General features: G+C 41.8%; 1 protein-coding gene across 1 annotated transcript in view; it reads right to left on the reverse strand.

Annotated features, from left to right (window-relative positions):
• The window catches only part of VPS13C (vacuolar protein sorting 13 homolog C), a 548274-nt gene that overhangs the window by 192318 nt on the left and 332139 nt on the right, over positions 1-23817 (reverse strand). Inside the window, exons 52-53 of the mRNA XM_073619118.1 lie at positions 8642-8811; positions 5814-6058 (exon numbers count right to left, since the gene is read on the reverse strand). Coding sequence (XP_073475219.1) covers positions 5814-6058; positions 8642-8811 — 415 coding nt within the window. The remainder of the gene's footprint in view (positions 1-5813; positions 6059-8641; positions 8812-23817) is intronic.

A 23817-nucleotide genomic window follows, 5' to 3' on the forward strand; every position in this document is an offset into this window, starting at 1 on the left:
TTTGACAGGGTGGGATGGAGCTTCCTTCGAGAGACCTTAGTACAGTGGGGGTTGGGTCCTATACGTATGGATAAAATAATGGCCCTATATAAGAACCCAACAGCTAAGATACAGGCAAATGGCGATCTGTTGGAGGTAGTCCCTATAACAAATGGAACCCGACAGGGTTGCCCGCTATCCCCAATATTATATATACTGGTGATGGAGCACTTATTAATAGCGATCCGAAAAAATAAAGACATTCAGGGAATTAAAGTAGGAGATATGGAGTATAAGATGTCAGTATATGCAGATGACATTCTACTATATATTACAAATCCATTAATATCATTACCAAATTTGATATCTGAATTTAAACGATTTGGTACTTTAAGTAATTTCAAGGTAATCTATAATAAATCTGAAGCTTTGAATATTAATCTACAAAGTACCATGATAGAACTCCTTAAAAAAGATCTTTCTTTCAAATGGCAAGAGAATGCAATTAAATATCTGGGTACTTGTATCCCCACTGATCTTGATAAATTACAGGAGTATAATTATGTCCCAATGGTGCAAAAAACGATGAGAACGTTACAACAATATGAAAAGGGAATGTTCTCCTGGATGGGTAGAATAAGTATAGTTAAGATGGATATTCTGCCCAAAATATTATATATCCTACAAGCAATACCCATTTTCCCTTCAACAAATACCTTGGAAAAAATCCATAGATTAATAGGAAGATTTATCTGGGGAGGCAGGACCCCCAGAATCAAAAGAACAGTGTTAAATAAATCTAAAGAAGATGGGGGCCTTGCCCTTCTGGATATAGATATGTATCTTAGAGCAATACTGATAACTAGAATAGTGGATTGGTTCCACAATAGAGATAATAAACAGTGGGTGAAGCTTGAAGAAGAGATTACGGCCCTTAAATTAAAATCTTTACCTTGGATTAAAAAAGAACAAAGACCGCCGGAACGTGAGATGCCCTCTCTAGTGGTATCAACATTAAAAGCCTGGGATAATATAATTAAGAGAGGGATCGGATCTACATATAGAGGTCCTATGACCCCATTGTTCAGTAATCCAGAGTTTCCACAGACACTAGAATCTAAAACATTTCTCGGATGGAAAAGAAGTGGGGACACTAGGATAGCTGAAACAATGGAAGGGAATAGACTCCTCCCATTGGAAACCTTGGGGATAGAACATAAAAACAAATGGATGCAGAATGGGCTACTCCAGCGGTATATTGCATCTTTAACAAGGGAGGCCTTAATAGATAGGCCTTTGACAAATCTAATAAAAATTTTCCTGCAAGAACTTAGACCCATGTCTTATCGAAGATTTATAAATATTTAATTTCAGAAAATAGAGGTCAGGAGCTACCCTTTGTTAAAAAATGGGAACTAGAGATAGGAATAGAATTTTCCAGGGAAGCGTGGGAAAAGGCAATTATAGCGACCCACAAACTTTCAATATCGGCTAAACATCAGGAAAGAAATTATAAAATCTTAGCCAGATGGAATAGATGCCCTGTAGACTTACATAAAATGAACCCGGATAATGCAGACACTTGTTGGAGGTGTCATGTAGCTCAGGGTACAATGTCACATACTTGGTACTATTGCTCAGAAATCCAACCGTTCTGGCAAAAAATATTCGAGATCTATAGAGCATTGACCGGGACCGAGCTATATTCAGAAATACAGGTGGCAGTATTATCCATGATTCCAGGATCATTAAAGAATATAAAAAAAGGAATTTTGAAATATTTTCTGACGGCGGCACGAACTGTTATAGCAAGAAAATGGAAAAATACAGTGGCACCGTCTGTTGTGGATTGGGAGTGTGAGATGACGGAGATGCGTGCCCTGGAGGAAAGAATGATGATAGAAGAGGGGTTGAAGGAACAAATATTAAATATATGGGCTAGTTGGGAGGAGTTTAGAGCCTCTTCGAGACTTCTGAGGACAAATATAGAAATATTGAAGAACTTAATAGGTAGGGACCTCTTTTGAAAAATTTTTTTTTTGTTGTTGTTGTTGTTGTCTGTCAGTATGAATGGGTATGAGTGAGAGGATGTGGGTGGGGGGTAGGTTTAATATATGGGTTTCACATCCCTGATCTAATAACATAAATAACTAAAAAGGAAAAGAAATTTGAATAATGTTCTGATATAGAATAATAGAATTATTTTATGATTTGGATGTGTATATGTTTTATAATGTGTTATAAAAATGTTTTGATAAATAAAGATTGTAAAAAAAAAAAAAAAAAAAAAAAACATAAAAAAATATAGTTAAAAATGTTTTAATTACTTGCGATGATTCATAAACCATATATAGCCCTTGATGCAATGCAATAAACCACTGGCATTGCTGTATCCAAATTGGTGTCCATGTCAGACTGGGTCGTACTTTTTCAAGTAGAAGGTCAAATGTGGTAATGGACATGTGTGTGAAATTAAAACGTTTGTCAGGGTAGGTACGCAGCTGTACGTACATGTTTACAAAATATCCTGCTGACATTCACTGTGCAATCAAAGGATGGGTCCAATAGCGACAAACTCTGACTCTAGACCTCTCACGCAATTTTCTACCTTGTTCTAGCCTCATCAAGAGCAATGTCAGGAGCATTTCCTCACATATGCTCATTATGGGATCCATTGCAAAAAAAAGCACAGAAATAGAGGCAAATACAACTGCTCTCTCTGTTGCTGCTACTCACTCTGGTCAAAATGGCTGAAATACCAGCTAACTACAATGTTTTTTGAGCTTGGGGAGGGTAATAAACGCTTCTAGACGCAAACGCGGCTAAACGCAGCATGCAAACGCGGCTAAACGGGCGTTTTAAACGCAGGTTTCAAGGTGTCAAAAAATTTCGTTCAGAGGAATTTGCCTCAGCGTCCAGTGTACATGGGGCCTAATTGTGAATCTGTGGCAAGACTTGAAAATTGCTGTTCACAGACGCTCTCCATCCAATCTGACACAGCTTTGGCAAAGAAGAATGGGAAAAATTTCACTCTAGATGTGCAAAGCTGGTAGAGATATACCCAAAAAGACTCGCAACTGTATTGCAGCGAAAGGTGGTTCTACAAAGTGGTGACTCGGGGGCTGAATACAAATGCACGCCACACTTTTCAAAATTTTTTACAAATAAATATCTGAAAACCATTTATCATTTTCCTTCCATTTCACAATTATGTGCCACTTTGTTTTGGTCCATCACATAAAATCCCAATAAAATACATAAAATACATTTACGCTTTTGGTTGTAACATGACAAAATGTGGAAAATTTCAAGGGGTATGAATATTTTTTCAAGGCACTGTAGGCACGTATTTGTTGGTGACTTCTGTCAGATGTTCAAGCCCCTGCATGGGCATCACTGTTGTTATAACCAATAAAATGATTGCAACTGATGGTTATGAACAATTGTTTCCTTGGCCTTGACCTGGGTTAATCTACTCCTACTTTGTTTTAACGTGTCAGAGTTGTGGTGGAAGACACAGTGGGATAGTACCTTGGCCCATATTCACACCTGCCTGTAGATGGGACTAGATCTTGACTTCCATCTGCCACACAATACACTTCTTTCCCCCACTGGTCTATCATCTTATTCCCTTCCCGTACCCCCCTCTTTTCTTCCCTATCTCTTCCATTAACAACAGTGGCGGATCGATCCACCCCGAAGGGCAGGCCGTGCTCTCATTATAGACCTATCTTTCCCCTTTACTCTTTCCCTAACTCCCCCAATTATTCTGTGAAACCTCTCTCAGTTAAGTACCTTTTGCTTCTGGTTAAAATGTTGAGTGTCATCGGAACATCTAGAACACATTTTTATTTGCTGGAGGTTGTAATTACTTTGTGACCATGTATAGTGGTTTCTGCACCAATCGTTTTCATAAGTACAACCTAAGGGATCTGTAAATATGTTCTTCCTGCTGAGTAGGATTTGTACTACATCTTGGTGTTTGATGTATGGAATGTAGCCCTTTCTTAAACAAAAAATATGGCAAAAAAAAAAACTGCATCAGGAAAAAAAAAATTGGAAAAATAAAAGAAGAGTATTAAAGCAGAGTTCCACCCAAAAGTGGAACTTACACATTAACCCCTTCCCGCCGACCGAACGCACATATGCGTCCTCGGCTTTCCGGGGTTATACCGGGATGATGCCCGCAGCTGCAGGCATCATCCCGGTACCGTTGTTTTCAGCGGGCGATCGGCTACCCGAATATAACAACCGATGCGGCTAAAAGCCGCTCGGCTGTTATACCGGAGGAGCGGGAGGGCACATCCCCCCCCTCCCGCCGCCTCCCGCCGCTGTTACCGGCCCTCCCGTGCGATCGGGAGGCCTGGTGTCCATTCGGGAATCTCCGGCGGCTGGGGGCGGGCTGGAACGAAGCTGTGAGCGGCTTCGTTCCAGCCTTCTAATTGTAAACGCGGAAGCGACGTCATGACGTCACTTCCCGTTTACTCGGCTGCCAATGGCGCCGAATTTTAAAAAGTACACAGTATTCAGAATCGCCGTTTTCGGCGATCTGAATACTTTGAACTGTAAAGGAGGGATGGGGGGTCTTTTAGACCCCCCATCCCTCCATAAAGAGTACCTGTCACCACATATTACTGTCACAAGGGATGTTTACATTGCTTGTGACAGCAATAAAAGTAAAAAAAAAAAAAAATTTTTTAAACACAATTTATAAAAGTACAAAAATAAATAAAATAAATAAAAAAAAAAAAAAAAAATTTTTAAAGCGCCCCCGTCCCCGCGAGCTCGCGCAGCGAAGAAAACGCATACGGAAGTCGCGCCCGCATATGTAAACGGTGTTCAAACCACACATGTGAGGTATCGCCGCGATCGTCAGAGCGAGAGCAATAATTCTAGCCCTAGACCTCCTCTGTAGCTCAAACCTGGTAACCGTAAAAAATTTTTAAAGCGTCACCTATGGAAATTCATAGGTACCGTAGTTCGTCGCCATTCCACGAGTGCGTGCAATTATAAAGGGTGACATGTTTGGTATCTATTTACTCGGCGTAACATCATCTTTCACATTATACAAAAAAATTGGGGTAACTTTACTGTTTGGATTTTTTAAAATTCATGAAAGTGTCACTTTTCCAAAAATTTGCGTTTAAAACACCGCTGCACAAATACCGTGTGATAAAAAATATTGCAACAATCGCCATTTTATTCTTTAGACTCTCTTCTAAAAATATATATATAATGTTTGGGGGTTCTAAGTAATTTTCTAGCAAAAAATACGGATTTTAACTTGTAAACACCAAATTTCAAAAATAGGCTTAGTCATGAAAGGGTTAAGGCCTCCTCGCCAGCTCCTGATGGTGAAACTGAGCTTTTGGGGGAGGCGCAGGTACCCAATTTTGACAGGTTTCCCTGCAGCCACTTCCGTTCCGGTCGCTTTAGGCAACCGGAAGCTCTCCTTCCCCCTCCCCTTCCCTCCCGAAGTCTTCAGGGACACAGGACAGGTCCTAGAAGACTTTGGGACCAATCACAGAGCGCAGCGCCGCTCGCGCATGCACAGTGGACACCTGGCTGTGAAGCCGCAAGCTGTCATGGCCAGGTGCCCATAGTAGAGATGCCAGCGCCGCTGAGGGAGGAGAGAGGAGGAAAACTGCTGGGGTGAGTGCACCGCTGGATTGCGGGACAGGTAAGTGTGTTTATTAAAAGTCAACAGCTACTGTTTTTGTAGCTGCTGACTTTTAATAAACACACAAATGACTGGAACTCCGCTTTAAATGAAACAATAAAATAAGTAATACTACATTCTACAATTATTCACAATTGATGGCCACAAAACCTACCTCGTTTCTTTGTTTTCGTCTTGGTGGGAGTGGATTGTTTGGGTTGGCTTTGAAAATGTTTATCTGTGCTTGGAGTCTGAGGCATAGCCTTAATGAAGAAATCACCAACAGTCATCAAGAATTCCACACTGGCACAAACATACAGCTTCTCCATGATGGCGGAGATTGAGCGCTCCTGACGGTTTTGTTTGTAGACTATATCAATCATATTGCTTGAGTTGCAGGAATCTTTTTGGTCAATCATTCTAGTAAAGAAAATATTATTTTTACATGACTGCCCAGCCACAAGAAAATGCTATTAAAAAAGAGATTTCATTGGTACTGTCTATTTCACAAATGTATTTTGAAATATAAGAGAATACATTTTGCTTGTGTTATGTTCTCCTTAGAGCAAACACACTAAACCAGGCTGAGGCAACCTTAAAGGTGTGGAAATCTACCCGAACAACATTGGAGAAGTCAAAGATCACCGGGCACAGTGTCGCCTCCTCACACCTGATTTAGACCTCGAATTGCCATACTAACATGTTGCAATCGTGTGGATTGCACGGCAATAATGGGTTTAAATCAGGTGATGATGGGGAAACATATCACCTTCTCATCACCTGTCAAATACACTCGGATCGCTTTTCAGAGGAGGAGCAGAGCCTGCTACACTTATGAATGAGCCCTTAGTTGCATTCGACAGCAGCACCCTTAGGGCTCGTTCACACTTAAAGCTGGGGGGTGGTAAAATCCTGCTGCTGAGTCTGGGTTTTACAACCCCCAATTCCTACCCCCTTTAGCTGCTGGAGCAGCAGACAAAAGGTGTACACATGCCGCAGCAGAAATTAAACCCCCTGTTTTTAGTGGGTGCTATCTCCTCCCAATCGCGACCAATTCAAGTAAATTGGGCCACTCTGCAAGTGCCCCGCCACCCCCCCCCCCCCCCCAATTGCGAGCTTCTGTGGGGCCCCATTGATTAGGGCAGGTGGTAAGAAAGCAACACAATGCTGCCTGCTTTAAGCCCTCATTTGCTGTACTGCACAAGGTTGGAGGACACTTGCAGAGCGGTCTCATTCACTTGAATAGGTCATGCTTGGCAGGTACTACACACCAACCATGACAGAGCTTATAATTCCTGCTGCATCTGCAACATGTGTACACCCCTAGCCACTGCAGATAAAGAGGGTGCAGTTGGGGCAGAGGCGGTAAAAACTCTTTTTAACTATGGGGTTTTACCACCCCCCAAACTGCAAATGTAAATTAATCCACTGTTTTAAGCCCCCTCATAAGTCTGCTTTCGCGCTGATGCATTGAGGTTTACCTGTACCATGGGTGCAGCGCAGTGCTTCTGCAACTTTCCTAGGTTAGCTGTGCTTTGTCATAGACCTCTATTATATCCTGCAGGTGTGGTGCGCTTTCTAAAAGCACTCTAAAACTCCTGTGTTCTGGAGTTTTGGTGTGCTTTTAGGAAGTGCCCCAAACCCAAAAGGATCTAATAGAAGCCTATGGCTAAGTGCAGTCTACCTGGCCGCGATCTACTGGTTGCTGACCCCCGCACTAGACCCATAGATATAGTGTGTTCTATAATCTATGATCTACTGTATACAGTTGAAATGCAGATATGTTTACTTTTACAGTAATATCTGTAGGTCACTGTGATCTACTCAGGTGACTCTATGCACTACCACAACATTTAGTTGGCATTGCCTGGTCAGCTTTGTTTACCCCGTAGTGACAACGAATGTTACATGAAAATACTACATTCACAAGTTTAGTTATAAGTATACCCAAAAAGCAAGTAAACCAAGGAATTTCTAATTTAACCACTTCACGCAAAACGACTAACCTGTACATCAGTACTTTGACGCTAAATACCGGGGTTATGGCAGCAGCTAGCTGCCATAACCCCGGTATTTTTGGGAATGCCGTGAGTTTCTCTTTAAGGTAAAAGTGGTCTCCGCTGCGGATTTGACGCAAGATCACTTTTATCAGCGGCGGGAGAGGTGCCCACGTCCGTCCCGCTGCGCTCCGGAAGCGGCGGAGATGATCGCGTCCTCTCTCGTGGATGCCTGGCTGCCGACTGAGGGGAAGATGGCCCCTGCTCGGCTCCATGGCATCAGAAGGCGGAAGCAATGTCAAACGTCACTTCCGCCCATAGCTTTTAAAGGAGAATTTTTTTTTTTTATTGCATTTTAGTGTAAATATGAGATCTGAGGTCTTTTTGACCTCAGATCTCATATTTAAGAGGTCCTGTCATGTTTTTTTTCTATTACAAGGGATGTTTACATTCCTCGTAATAGGAATAAACGTGACCCAAATTTTTTTTTTTTTTAAAAAAACAGTGCCAAAATAAAAAATAAAAGTAAAATAAATAAGAAAAAATAAATAAAAAAATGTTAAAGTGCCTGGACGAGATTGTGCGCAGAAGCGAACACATATGAAAACTGTGTTCACACCACACGTGAGGTATCGGTAGAACTAGAGCAATAAATCTAGCCCTAGACCTTCTCTGTGTATTTTTTCCAAAAAAAGTGCGCTTGTAAGACCGCTGCGCAAATACGGTGTGGCAGAAAGTATTGCAATGACCGCCATTTTATTCTCTAGGGTGTTAGAAAAAAAATATTTAGAATGTTTTGGGGTTTTAAGTAATTTTCAAGCAAAAAAAAAAAAAATATTTTAACTTGTAAACAACAAGTGTAAAAAAGACGCTCAGTACTTAAGTGGTTAAGCTGTCAAAAAGCAGAAGTGATCAAAATCAAAGATTGTGAAAAAACTGGTCTGAGTTAATCAATTACATTGACTAAAGGCAACTTTTTTTGGAACAAAGGATGAGAATGACAAACCTGGATGTGGCTTTAGTAACACCTTCCCTGAGGTCATCAAGAGTGCAAGTCTTGAGACAAATGGAAAAGGCCAATGAACTATCAACACACATCGTTCCCGAGGAGGACAGACATTGCAGCCTTAGTTCTCCCAGACGTAGATTTTCTTGATGCAGCCATTCGGAAGCCACCTGCCACAAAGCACAAAAATGGACATTTACAAAAAGGTAAAATAGCAACACTAAGACTATGTGGTACTCAGTCAAATTTTCACAGAGATGCGAACAGTGAGGCAGACTTCAATTATTCAATACATAATAATACAATTAAAAAAAATGATTAAAGAGGAGTTCCACCCGAGGTCCAGTCAAAAAAAAAAAAATAAATAAAAAAAGTCAGCAGCCACAAATACTGCAGCTGCCGACTTTTAATTGGACACTTACCTGTCCCAGGGTCCAGCGATGCAGGGGATCGAAGCCCCGCTCGTCTCCCCCTCCGTTCAGCGGTGCCGGCATTGCAACTGTGGGCGCCGGGCTGTGGCTTCACAGCTTGGCACCCACTGCGCATGCGCGAGCCGCGCGCCGTGATTGGCCGCTCAATCCCCTGGGACCTGTAATGGGTCCCTGATGATTGACAGGAGGGAGGGAGCAGAGCTGAGCCCTTCCTGTGCCGAGGGGGAAGTGATGTCACCAGCCCAGGCACTGGAAGAGGCAGACTACGAGGGACCCCCTAGCAACAGGCATTTAGAGGTAAGTAAAAAAAAAAAAATATCCAAATGTTTTTTTGTATTTTTTTTTAGGATTTTTCATGTAGTTTTTTTTTTTTTTGGGTGGAACGCCACTTTAAGCAGCGCTGTGGCTCAATGGCGAACTGGGAGAGATGTTAGTTCCACTGTCTCCACCACATCCTACAGACCATCCAGGGATATCAGTTCACTGATTCCCAGCGGCACAGCGCCCTCAGGATGGTCTCCAATAGCGATGTTATGGTGAAAAATCTGACTAATGAGACAGCCTTCAGTGGCCATAAAAAAAACACTGAGCAAGATAGCGATGGAGCATGTGCATTTATATTCCAGCTGGGATCAAAGCACTCAGACCTCACTGTCCAATCCGCAGCACTGAAGCAAATTGCTCTCATGGACTCACAGGCTGAAAACTCTCTCATCCGGCCTAAATTGCTTTCAGACTCTAGGCAGAGGTAAGCAAGACTGGAACACAGTCAGAACATACACTTCTCCAGATCATAGACACAACTGCAGACTTTAAAGGCCCCCCTGACTACATAAGATTAAAGCCATACACAGAGACTTTCCTCTCTCCTTAGACAAGACATCTAGACCCTCAGAGAACATATTGTGGCTGCAGAAGAGCGAATTAGCGCTCTTGAACATACTGTTTCTCCTCTCACTGCATTCTCTACGGAGTTCACAAAAGAACTGGCTATTAAGCTTAAACTAGCTGATCTTGGAATTAGGCTGAGTTGCAATAGCCTAGGTTTTGTTGGCCTTCCTGGAAAATCAGAGGACGCCTCTCATGTAGGTGTTCTGCTACAATGTCTTTGCTTGTCTGATTTAAACGCATTTGCTGCATTCATCATAAAAGGGGCCCACCATACATACCCCAGACAGCACCATCAGGGGCACGCCCTACACCTTTAATACAAATTTTCTAATCATCTTGCCTTAAAAGGGAACACCAACTCAATGGGAACTGAAGGGACATCTAGCCTTAACTTTCTGCAGAGGTCCAGAAACAGAGGGTGTCTTTCACTGGTGAAGGGGGCTTGATATACTGTTATTCTCAGCCAATGACGGCAAGCCATTCTTTTTTAATGACTCCATGGAAAGTTTTGGCCTGGCTGGATGGTCTATTTGGCTCAGTACCCCACAGATGCCGCCCATGAGGATCCTGATAAAAAATGTTTTAAAGTAACATTTTTATAATTTTTTTTTTTCTCTCTCAAACACTCATCATGTTTTTTCACTTTTCACATTTTTTCCACTTTTTTTCACTGTTTTTACACATATTTTTTTCATTTTCATACATTTTTTTTCAGAACACCACACTTACAATCATCCCCACACATGTGGAATGTGTCGCAGCAATCGGGCATGCTATGTGGAGGTTTTCTTGGCTGGGGTGGGGTTCCTGCCCTCAGCTCCGGAACAGACAACCATTTGGGGTCCCATGCTCCTCAATGCCAGCCAAGCACAGTGCTCCAGCCGACCTGTGAGCATAGAGATCTCTCTTTCCCCATGAGGTCTTTTCTCCCTTTAAAGGGGTAGAACATATTTGCTAACATTACATATTTATTCATATTTACAGTTTACTTCTGTACCCAACTCCTGATGAATGGCATGTAGCCATGAAACGCATTGAGTTTCCATGGGGTGCTTAGACAAGTCTGGCTCATTACTTCTGGCTTACTACTGGCCCATATATACTTTTTATACATCCAAAATTCATTGAGTACTATGTAATTATCAATGTGTATGTGTACCTATCTTATAGCAGCTCTTTTGCATATGATGTACTAATGCCCGCCAATATGAAACCTCTTGTAGTATATTTATTAACATTTGCTATCTTTTATGTGCTGCCAAGCTAATGTATATGTATCCATTATGTTTATGCCATTGTGCACGTATATATATGAAAATACTTTTTAACTATTGTTACAAATAAAAAATAATACTATATACTCTACCTCCACAAGTCAATTGCCTCATTTAAAATCCCACACTCCCTTTTTATGTAAAGTAAAAGGAAATGCTTAACAAACTGACATTTAAATATTCACTCCCAAATTTTTCCCTTGGCCCTTCGTCACAAATTACTGCGTAAACAGCAATTTTTTTTTTTAACGTGCAATCACATGACCTTAAAACTTCATGTCCCCTTCCTTTCTGGCGCGGCTGCTGTGGTTGGTGAGAGGAGACTTCATCTCAACAACAGATAGAGCAGTGAATACCGAAGGGTGACGTCCTTGCTCTATCTAATCCATCCCCATTGTTGGCCCTTCACATTACAGAGAGCTTTCCAGTCATATGATCGCATGTAAGACACACAAACAATTATATTTACACAGTGATTTGTGAATGCAGGGCCATTGGGAGAAAAGGAGGAGGACTATATCTAGTTCAAATATTTTATTGAGGAAAACACAATACAAGGTATCATACAAGAAGTTTGTAGGTAAACAAGATGTACAAATGTAGAATACAAGGCTTCTCAATAGCTTAACAGAAAGTATATATTTTCATATGAATATATAACTCGAAATATCATTTGAAAATATTTCTCTAATTAAGGCAAATATGTATAATATTGTGAGATAAATTAAGTACAAAGTATGAATTCTAACATCCAGACTCAGGGTTGGAGGAGACACAATATCTTATAGAGCGAGGGAATAGTTATCTACGGGATAGTGGGGGAAGGTAAGGTATCAAATCCAGGACCAAGATCCATCCATGTGGCTTGGTTATTCCCGGGAAGAAGGGTGAATAAACGGACCATCCCAGGTGTCTCCTTTGTATTAATATTGTTAAAAATATGAAGCTGGTTGAGTAGCTTGGATTCATATATGCAGGAAGGAGTGAATAGGGAGGTATGTATAAAGGAAGCAGGAGGGGAGATTACTCCAGAAAAGAACGGTATGTTAGTGAGTTTGGATTGATACACATGTGGTAATATGTGAGATTGGCAAGTATCCTCAGGAAAGTATAAGTGAGTGATCAAGACCAGGTGGTAGGTGGTGTTCTATCCATGGAAGCCATAATGATTCAAACATGGATACTTTATTTAATAAGATCGCCTCTATTTTGGCATGAATCATTGCTTGTGTTACACGGTGTTTGACTGATACCAAGCATAATGTGGATGTTTTCCAGGCTTTTGCAATAGTTTGTTTTGCAGCCGTGGTTACGAAGAGAAGACGTTTGAATTGGCGGTGAGTTATGATTTGCGGCTTGTTATTCAGGATAGCTACCGTTGGGTCGGGCAGTATTGTGCTTTTGAACATGGTAGTGAGAATGTTGAATATTTTGGACCAAAAAACACTGACTATGGGACAATCCTGCCATATGTGTAAATGTGTACCCGGATCGGTACAGCCTCGGAAGCAGTTAGCAGGGTATTGGGGGAGGAATTTTGATATCCTAGCAGGTACTAGGTATCATATGGTAAGTACCTCGTAGTTAGTCTCTAGGGCTATTATATTTGGTGTAGCAGATTTAGTAGCCTGCCAGATGTGAGCCCAGTTTAGTGTGTCTGGTTGGAGGTTTAGATCAGTTTCCCAAGTGTACAAATCTGAATTGAGTCCACACCTATGAGAGTCAGATTTGCAAGCTTGTTCAAAGATTGTAAAGCTTGGGGTAGATGAATCTAGGGGAGTGTTTTGGATTAGAAATTGTTTCATTTGTAAGTATCTGAAGGTTTTTTTTTCTGGGGTAATGCATGTGTTTCTTGTAATGTTGCAAAAGGATTTGATAGTAGTGGATTTATAAAAATGATGAGGACGTATTAGTTCTGCATTTGACCATGCTGTGAAAGAGGATGGAGAAGTCCAGGTTGGATAGAAGGAAGGGTTGTTGAGGAAGGAAAGAAGGGGATTATGTTTAGATTGGAGACCGAAACAAGCTCTTAGTCTGTTCCAAATTGAAAGGCTATGTTTAGTAATAGGGTTTGTAATTGTCCGGCATTGTGCCGGTGGAAGCCAAAGAAGATTTGCTGTAGATAAAAGATCACATTCCACTGATTCAATTGCGACCCAAAGAGGAATTTATTTAGTGGTATTTAGGTAATAGAGCTAATTGAGCAGCATAATAATATTTAGAGAAGTTAGGAACACTCAATCTACCATGGATGCGGGGAGTGTATAAGGTAGATTGTGGTAGGCGGGGCTTAAGTTTTCGCCAAATTAATTGGGAAACTTTTCTCTGTAGGATTCGTAGGAAATATGCCAGGACCTGTATCGGGAGAACTCTGAAAAGATATAAAATCTTAGGCAGTATTGACATTTTGATTACAGCAATTCTACCCATCCATGCTAATGGGAGAGAAGACCTTTTCATTAGGGTCGTGAGGTAATTTAGCATGGAAGGTTAGTTTGCCGCATGTAGATTTGTTGGATTTGCTGTAAATGTGATACCAAGATATGTAATTTGTGTTGTTGACCAAATGAATGGGAGGGAGTCTTGTAATTGTGTCTGCAGGTCAGGTGGAATAGAAATGTTTAAAGCTTTGGACTTATGAGGATTTTTTTTGAGACCGGATATTGATTCAAATTTGGTTAGGGTGTCAATGAGGTTTGGAGTTGAAATTAAGGATGAGGTGAGGAATATTAGAACATCGTCAGCAAACATGCATAGTTTGTGTTGATGACCTCCTAATTCAATGCCTTTAATATTCGTGTTGGAGCGTATTACCTGTGCAAGAGGTTCAATTGCCAAGGCAAATAGGAGAGGGGAAAGGGGGCATCCCTGCCTGGTTCTTCTTTCAACAACGAAGGGGTCAGAACGGTATCCTGAATATGAGACATATGCTTTTGGGTTTTGATAAAGAGAGGAGATCCAACGTAGAAAGTGTGTTCCAAATCCCCATCGGCATAGAATAGAGTTGAGATAAGGCCAAGAAAGAGATTCAAAAGCCTTTCTTATGTCAATGTAGAGCAAGCAGGTAGGTATGCAGTGGGTTCTTGCAATGTGAGCTAAAAGGGTAGCACGGCGGATGTTGTCACCTGCTTGTTTGGAGGGAATAAACCCAGTCTGATCTTTGTGAATAAGGGAGCCTATAATTGGGTTAAGACGGTTAGAGAGGATCTTGGCCAGAATTTTAATATCTAAATTAAGTATTGAAATTGGTCTATAATTAGACCAGGAAGTGGCATCAGTATTTGGTTTAGGAATCATGGCGACGGATGCTAATAAGGATTCAGTACGGAAGGAATGGTTTAAAAGGAGGGAGTTAAAGGCTTCTACCATGAGGGTGGATAGTATAGCTGCAAAGATTTTATATAGTATGTTGCTGAAAAACTGTCGGGGCCTGGACGTTTGTAAATTTTTAATGTTTTTATTGCTGTGCGGACTTCAAAGTCTGAAATTGGTTTATCAAGAGTTTCTTTTTGAGTAACAGAGAGGGAGGGAAATTGAATGGAAGAAAGAAGGGTATCAAATTTTGCTTGGTCAAATTTATTGCTCGGTACAAGTCAGCAAGTCCTCTGCAAAATTTATGGAGAATTTTTTGAGGGTTACTGGCCAAGAATGTAGTCGGCTTATTGGCTTTCATGTAGAAAGTGTGTGCAGATTTATGGAGAATCTTCTCAGCAGAGTCTGTTAGGAATAGATCAAGTTCTAATCTAGCTTTATTGTATATTAGTTTATTTTGTTGAGAGGGTGAATTTTGAAAATTCTCCGAAGCCTTATAAAAGGCTTCATCTAGTTGTTCATGAAGTTGTTTCTTTAGTTTTCGATGATATGATGCTTGGCTAATACAAACCCCTCTGATGGATGGTTTAAGTGCTTCCCATAGTGTCAAAGGTTACGTAACCGTGGGTTTATTGTTTGTAAGATAGTCTTGTATAGCGTTTTCTATGTCTTGTCTATATTTGGGATTGGTTAGTAAACGGTCATTTATATACCAATTTCAGTGATTAGGTCATGGGACCAGTGATGAGAAGGTCATCATGACAGCATCATGGTCTGATCAGGAACATGGTATGATTAGAGAATTGAGGATGAGGGGTGAGGAACTAATGTTAATAAGAAGGTGGTCTATACGAGAGAATAGTTTGTGAGGATGAGAATAACGTGTATATGGCTTTCTTGTAGGGTATTGTTCACGCCATGTATCAAGGAGGGAGAGTTGGTTAAGGAGATGTTGGTAGGAGAGGCGCTGGACATTTATTGGCGTCAGAGATTTATCTAAGATTGGATATATCACTTGGTTAGAGTCGTCACAAATCATGAGTGTACCAGTTTTATGTGTATCCACTATTGAGAACAAGTGTGAAAGGAAGGATAATGGGTTTTTGTTCGGGGCATAATATGAGACAATGGTAACTTCATTATCTAGCAAGAGGCCAGAACGTAGTAGGTATCTTCCCTCAGGATCTTTGATCTCCTTATGAAGAATGAACGGTGTAGTGTGGTGGAATGCAACTAAGACGCCTCTCTGCTTGCTGGAGGCTGAGGCTGTATAAACTTGGGGGTATGGTCTGCTGAAGAATTTTGGGAAGGATTTTGTAGAGAAATGTGTTTCCTGCAAACAAACCACATGTGCTTTGAGTGTGGAGGGGAAGTGGAAAGCCTTGGTTCTTTTTGGAGGGGAGTTGAGTCCCTGTACGTTGAGATATTTAAAGTCATCACTATGTAATGTGTATTGTATCAGGGAGTTTTGTGGTTATTTGACTAGGGTGGGGAAAAAAGGCTGTGGGTAGTATCAGTTAGGAACTGGGGAGTGTAAATAATATCTGGTGGTGGTAAGGGGTATGAGAAGCTTTTGGTAAAGAGGAGGAAGGTGGCTCCCGTGTGGAGCAAGTATCCAGCGGGTGGTGTAAAATCACCAGCCAAAGGATACCGTAGACCCAAAGAGTATCTGTTTAAGAGTGTCGGGTACTCGAGGATCAAATTGGATGCGCAGTGCGTTATGACCAGGATTATGTCAGCCATGTTTAAGTCCATATAATTTAGACAATAAACAAGTCACTAGTACTACTATACTCAGTATATAGGAGTTTGTTAAAGTATAAAATAAGAGTAGAAGAAAGCGAAACATCAGTAGGGGAAGGGATTAAATGTTCTGCAGATGAGTTGATGGCCAATTATTTGAAAAAACTTTGCCAGAGGGGATGGATAGTGTAGGTTATAATATGAGAAGAGGTGTTGTCAGGCTCACTGCAGAAAGTTTAAAGATTTTGGTTAAAATAATATGTATTTCTGTCTATGGGTTCTTACTGTGCCCATTGATCCAGGGGGATAAAACCCTCGACCAGAGGCCCAGGTGAGAATGGTAGGATATCATTCCCTATTGAATGAATTTGTTGAAAATATACAGAGAATTCTAGTTATAGTAACATCTTAAATTAAGAACTTTCATTTTAAACAGGGTGTAAGGTCTATTTCATTGCCATTTACAAGTGAGGTCACATTATATGTGATTTAAAAAAAGGACAAGCCCTTAGGGCCAGAAATCACCTACAAGAAAAAAAGAATATCAGTCCATCTGTTCTTCTGGAGCTGGTGGTGGTGAAGCAAAGCTTGTGTGTGCTGGAGTGACCTGGAAGATTGTAAGTGTCCTGTGGATTTTTGGGAGAGCTGGAAGTTGCTCGACGTTTGCATCTCTCAGCTGTATTTTCTGGTGTTGACAGGCGAAGATCATGGATTGCCGCGATAAGGTCATCTTCTGTTTTGCAGGTAAAGGAAGAGCCTTTGTGAGAGAAGCAAACAGCAAAAGGGAAGCTCCAACGATATGAAATATGATGGTGCTGGAGAATCTATAAATGTGGCTTCATCACTTTTCTTTTCAAGAGCATCTGCTGTGAGAGGTCTTGAAAGATCTGGTATCGATGTCCCTGGAAGATCAAGGAATCTTTATTGTGGGCTGCTTCCATTAGTTGTTCCTTGGTGCGGAAGTAATGTAGTTTTATTACAATGTCCCTGGGGGGCCATCATCTTTCCGGGGAGCCAGGGTTCTATGAATCCTGTCCATCTCTAGGCGTTCTATGGGAATCGATGGGGCTAGTTCCTGAAAGAACGCAGTAATGGAAGATTGGAGGTCTTCTATGGCCTCAGGAATGCCACGGACACAAAGATTAGATCTCCTAGCTCTGTTCTCAAAGTCCTCAAGTCGGGTACTAAGGGAAGAATTTTCTTCCTTGAGAGCTTCTAGTTCATCATTATGATCATTAGAGATAACATCCAGTTCATCCGTTTTCTGTTCTAGAACAGAGGTTCGACGGTATCCGCGGAGCTCTAAGCAGCCATGTACTACTCAGTCAGCTGCACGCATGCGCTCCCTGGAGGACAACTATTTAAATGCTGGTTTGTAGTTCGTTTTTACAGCTATATTAATTCACGCTCCAATTTTACATTTTTCAGAGGGCGGACCCACTGTCATCTAAACATGGGCCAGATGAAAGGCCTCTAATAGAGACTTCACTCAGTACTTGAATGAGGTCCCTCGTTCTCCTTGAGCATTACCCTGTTCCTCTTGAATACCCTTTCATTGTCTCCAGTTGCACCCTGAGATTCTCAACTTTCATATAAACTACAAGGGTCAGGAAGTTGGGTGTCATTCCAAGTGATCCTGCTAAAAAAATGACTAAATGTACAGTCATTATGCGACTTTGTACTTCTGAACCTGGGTTATTAACATTTTTTTATTTGCATCTTTCATCCTGTACGTCACCTGGATGTCTAATTGGTCCATCTTCCTGGGGATTTCTCCTCATCACCCGTGCACTTCTGCAGCTGCTGGACTGACTAAGCTGGTTTTTACCTACTATGCAGCTATTAATGCTACCTCCCAATCTAGATACCAGAAAGTTGAAGATAGGTGGCATTATCACCTCATTCAGCCTTCGGATGATGACTGGCAAAAATTTAAGAATACTTATAAAAGCTCAGTGATCTTATCAAGAGACCGAGTAATCCACTTGAAATTGTTCCAACAGATTTACCATACAAACTACATAGGCTAAAGCAGGCCATAGATGGAGTTAAGAAAATTACTTGATTCCCTCATCAACAGTCAGTGTTGATGGGGAAATCCCTCCAGCTAAGCAATTGTGTTCTCCAGTGATTGCGGTTAGCAGCTGTAATAGTATGTAGCTTATAAAATCTGACAGGCTTGTTGTACCCAAGTTGATCGTTCAACTTGGATACATTCAGCCTGCCCATACATGGTTCGAACCTTGGTCTGTCGCTGCTGAACCAGCCAAGATTCAAACTGCCTATGGCCGGCTTAGTCAACATCCTTTTCCTTTAAGTTTTAGAGGCTGTGGTGAACTAGCTGACTTTTTTCATGCTCTACTGGAGTAGAGTAAATGGCTTCATTTCAACCACCCTGGGGCTACCTAATGTATGTAACCCTAAAATATATCTTCTAGCTATTCTGGAGGACTTTTTTTTTTTTTTAAATCAAGTAATCTTTTATTGAAAAGATAAATATATACAGACAGTCAATGGAGGACTTTCTAATGTGCCAAAATGTTGACATAAATTCTGTGTTTATACGCTACAAAGGCAATACTTTCAAACTTGGAAAGAACCACACCCACCTCCCTTGGCCGACTGGAAATAGCTAGCAAACTCTAACCTCCCACGATACAGGCTCACATATGAGCTTAGATATAAGCCATGTAAATTTTAGTTGATTTGGGGACGACCTTTTATTCACCCATAAAATTTCCATACAAACATTTGGTGATGCACAGATTAAAATCTGTATTAAATGTACATTCTTTTGTTTTACCAGTTGTTCATGTAACCGCAAACAGAATGACAGAGAGGATTGCATTTTGTTAGTTGTTTATTGTAATTTCTCTGTAGTATTATTTTTTATTTTTTTGCATTTTTTTGATGTATTACACAAATGCAAGAAAAAAAAAAAAAATAGGATTTTTACGTCATACTTACCTGTAATGCCCCGTACACACGATCGGACATTGATCGGACATTCCGACAACAAAATCCATGGATTTTTTCCGACGGATGATGGCTCAAACTTGTCTTGTATACACACGGTCACACAAAGTTGTCGGAAAATCTGATCGTTCTGAACGCGGTGACGTAAAACACATACGTCGGGACTATAAACAGGGCAATAGCCAATAGCTTTCGTCTCTTAATTAATTCTGAGCATGCGTGGCACTTTGTCCATCGGATTTGTCTACACACGATCGGAATTTAAAGGATCGGATTTTGTTGTCGGAAAATTTGATAGCATGCTCTCAAACTTTGTGTGTCAGAAATTCCGATGGAAAAAGTCTGATGGAGCCCACACACGGTTGGAATTTCCGACAACAAGCTCCGATCGCACATATTCCGTCGGAAAGTCTGACCATGTGTACAGGGCATAAAATCCTTTTCTTTGAGTACATCATGGGACACAAAGTCAGGCTAATATTTATTACCTGCTGGTTTATACTCCATTAGGTGAATGGACACTGGTAGACCAAAAGTCTTCAGACAGGAAGTGATCCCCTATATAACCCCTTCAATACAGGAAGTACTTAAGTTTTGTAGCAAGCACTAAATCCTCAAAAAAGAGGGGAGGGATCTCTGTGTTCCATGATGTACTCAAAGAAAAGGATTTTACGGGCAAGTATAATGTAAAAATCCTATTTTCTTTTTCATACATCATGGGACACAGAGTCAGGCTAATATTCATTACCTGCTGGGAGGTCCCAGAGCAATAGCCTTCAGGGGAGGGAGACACCCTGCCAAACAATAGCCATCAGAACTTATACGGCAGCCCGCAGTACACTGCGGCAGAAGGTTGAATCCTCGGCTGCTCGAACATCCACTTGATAAAATTTTGTGAACGTATGCACTGAAGACCAGGAACCATACAGAACCTCTACAATCACTCCTTGATATACTAGATGATGTAGTGCTTGAAGCAATAAGTTAATTTTTGGAGGATCCGAGGGAACGCTGGATTTTGGAAACCTCTGAGGGGGAACCCCCCGTAACTCCAGCTTTAACCGCGAGATATCATTGAGGTGACCCACTCGTCCTGAATTGTTGTTTTCCAAATGTCCGCAAAGTGCATCAACCTTCACCCCACTCGATGGAGTGGGGGCGTCCACTCAAAAGGAGGGCTTGGTGCTGGGTTTAGAAGAATTTTAGACCCAGGGCCTTTTCTGGCCCCGAGACATTTGAGGAAGCAGTCCCTGGGTTTTTAAACGAGGGACGTTTGGTGCTTTTCTTCACAGAAAGTAGAGAACTCCTCCCTCCGGAAATCTTTTGGATATATTTGTCCAAGTGATCACCAAATAAATGTTCCGCATGAAGACGGGAAACCTGCCAATAACTTTTTACAAGGAAGCTCGGCTGACCAGTTCTTAAGCCATAAAAGTTTGCGCATATGTACAGACAAGAGAGCCAGACAAGAAACCTGCTGTATTGAATTCTTTAAAGCATCAACAGCAAAACACAGCGCTCGAGGAATATCGGTCTTACTTTCAGGCAGATCATCCTCCTGGTTTAGGCCTCTCCGGCCATTTGACCTGATCCTTTACGGACCAGCAAATACCAATTGCTACAACAGCTGAATAGTTGAACTGGTCAAAGAAAAGGAAGCCTTTAATAATAACTCCAATTTCTTGTCAACAGGGTCTTTCAAGCCCTGTGCGTTATCTACTGGACAAGTTAAGTTCTTGTTTAAAGTGGCGTTCCACCCAAAAAAAAAAAAAAAAAAAAAAAAACATTAAAAAGGTGCCCGAAAAAAAAATTAAAAAAAAACTTTTGGAAATTTTTTTTTTTACTCACCTCTAAATGCCTGTTGCTAGGGGGTCCCTCGTAGTCTGCATCTTTCAGTGCCTGGGCTGGTGACATCACTTCCTCTCGGCACAGGAAGGGCTCAGCTCTGCTCCCTCCCTCTTATTAATCATCTGGGACCCATTACAGGTCCCAGATGACTGAGCGGCCAATCACAGTGCGTGGCGCCACTCGCACACGCGCAGTGGGTGCCCGGCTGTGAAGCCACAGCCCGGCGCCCACAGTTGCAATGCCGGCGCCGCCGAATGGGGGGGGAGACGAGCGGGGCTTCGATCCCCCGCATCGCTGGACCCTGGGACAGGTAAGTGTCCAATTAAAAGTCAGCAGCTGCAGTATTTGTAGCTGCTGACTTTTAATTTTTTTTTTTTAATGGGTTCTCCTCTTTAAGGAAGAGACTGCTGCCATCTACGGCTGGCATGCTCCATTTTTTAACAAACTTTTTCATCCATAGGATATAAAAGGGAAAACCTTTTAAGAGGCAAAAAAATCTTGTCAAAATGTTCCCAATCAGCATATACCGCCTGTTCCAACAGGGGGTGTTTTGGGAAAGTCTGTGCAACCTGAAAAGGTCTCAGAAATCCCAAAGAGGACCAGGGGGGTTTAGTCACCTCTGCAAGAGGCAACTTAAAGGCAGAACGAACCATTTCGGTCAGAGTCAGGATCAAGAGCCTCTGCGACTGAGAGGCAGACATTGACTGGATATCTTCTTGTTCAGATTGCTAGGACGCGCAACAACAACACACTGGAATAGATCTCAGAAGAAACTACACTCCGAACTCTTCAAAACTACATTATCAAACAAAATACCTTTGCTAAACTTGAACCTCTCAACGGAACAAACACTCAACTCCCTAAACAAGGTATTACTACAAACAGCAGACTCAGTGGCGCCAAAACGCAGAACACTCGTCCACAAAAAAAACTTGAGATGGTTTAATGGCACTCTCACCCTACTCAAGCAAGAACGTAGAAGAGCTGAAAGAGCATGGAGAAGAAATCCTACCAAGGAAAACCATACTAACTACAAAGCACTCACTGTTAAATACCACAAGGCAATCTTCAAAGCCAAAAAAGAACATTTCTCGGACACCATCTCAACTGCTTTAAACCGTCCGCGGGAACTTTTCAAAATAGTCACCCAGTCAATGAACCCAACCTGCTTAGAGCCCCCAGCAAACGATACTCAAGAATTTTGCAATGAGTTATCAAATTTCTTCATCGACAAAATCGACAACATTCGGAAATCAATTCATCAGAAAATAACCAACCTCACTCAACCAAAGCAAAAAGAATATATCGATACGAACATCACACAACCACCGAATTTCTCTTTGTCCCCAATCACCACTGACACGACTAAAAAAATCATCAGAAGCCTTCGAGACAGCACATCACCAAACAACATCATTCCCACAAAACTCCTGAAAGAATGTTCCGACATCTTGGCCCCTACCATAAAACACCTCATAAATCAATCATTCAAAGAAGGGACTGTGCCAACCCCCCTCAAGCAAGGCATCGTCAAACCCCTGCTAAAGAAACCCAATCTCGACCCTAACTGCCGCAGACCGATAAGCCTCAACACCATCTCCAAGATTATGGAGAAAGCAGTAGTACATCAGCTACAACGCCACCTGGACACACACCAACTCCTGGACCCTCTGCAATCAGGCTTCCACCCAGGCCATGGCACAAAAACAGCACTTCTCAAAATATGGGACGACGCCCTTGAAGCAGCAGATGACGGAGAATCATGTCTCCTGGTACTGTTAGACCTCAGCGCAGCATTTGATACAGTGGACCACAAAACTTTACTTGTCCGCCTCACAGAAGTAGCAGGAGCTACAAATTCTGCTCTAAAATGGTTTGCATCCTTCTTAGAGAATCGCTCTCAGATAGTGAAACTAGGAGCATTCACCTCGGAAACCCGGGCAATCTCCTGTGGAGTCCCTCAGGGCTCACCCTTGTCACCAGTGCTATTCAACATCTACATCCGCCCACTCCTCAATATCATCAGAAAAACGGACCTCTGCTTCCACTCATACGCTGATGACACCCAACTCTACTTTCGCATCACCGGACAAAAAGACCATCATCAGCAATTAGAGAAATGCCTCACTTTAATAGATGACTGGATGACCATTAGCTCCCTCAAACTCAACGGTTCAAAAACAGAACTTCTTCTCCTACACGCTAACAAAAATTCCAAAACTAAGACTCCGTGGATACCTCCCACCATCCTCGGACAGACCATCTCTCTAAGCACCAAAGCCAAGAGTCTCGGAGTCATCTTTGACTCAGGAATGATAATGGATGCACAAATAGGATCAGTAGTTAGCGGATCCCACCATCTCCTCCGCCTGCTACGTAGACTCATCCCCTTCATCCCAGAAGAGGACAAAGCGGCAGTTGTTGGAACAATCATCAATTCCCGACTCGACTACGCAAATTCGCTCTACGTAGGATTACCCCAATATCAGCTTGCGCGCTTACAACTCATACAAAACACGGCGGCAAGACTGTTAACAGGAAAAAAACCCTGGGAATCCATTTCCCCATCCCTAAAGAGCCTACACTGGCTAACCGTAAAGAATCGGATCACATTCAAGACCCTCTGCCTCACCCACAAATGCATACAAGGAAACGCTCCGCTATATCTCCGGGAGAGAATAAAACACTACACACCTAATCG

This window comes from Aquarana catesbeiana, linkage group LG03, assembly GCF_042186555.1.
Source record: "Aquarana catesbeiana isolate 2022-GZ linkage group LG03, ASM4218655v1, whole genome shotgun sequence".
Lineage (NCBI taxonomy): Eukaryota > Metazoa > Chordata > Amphibia > Anura > Ranidae > Aquarana > Aquarana catesbeiana.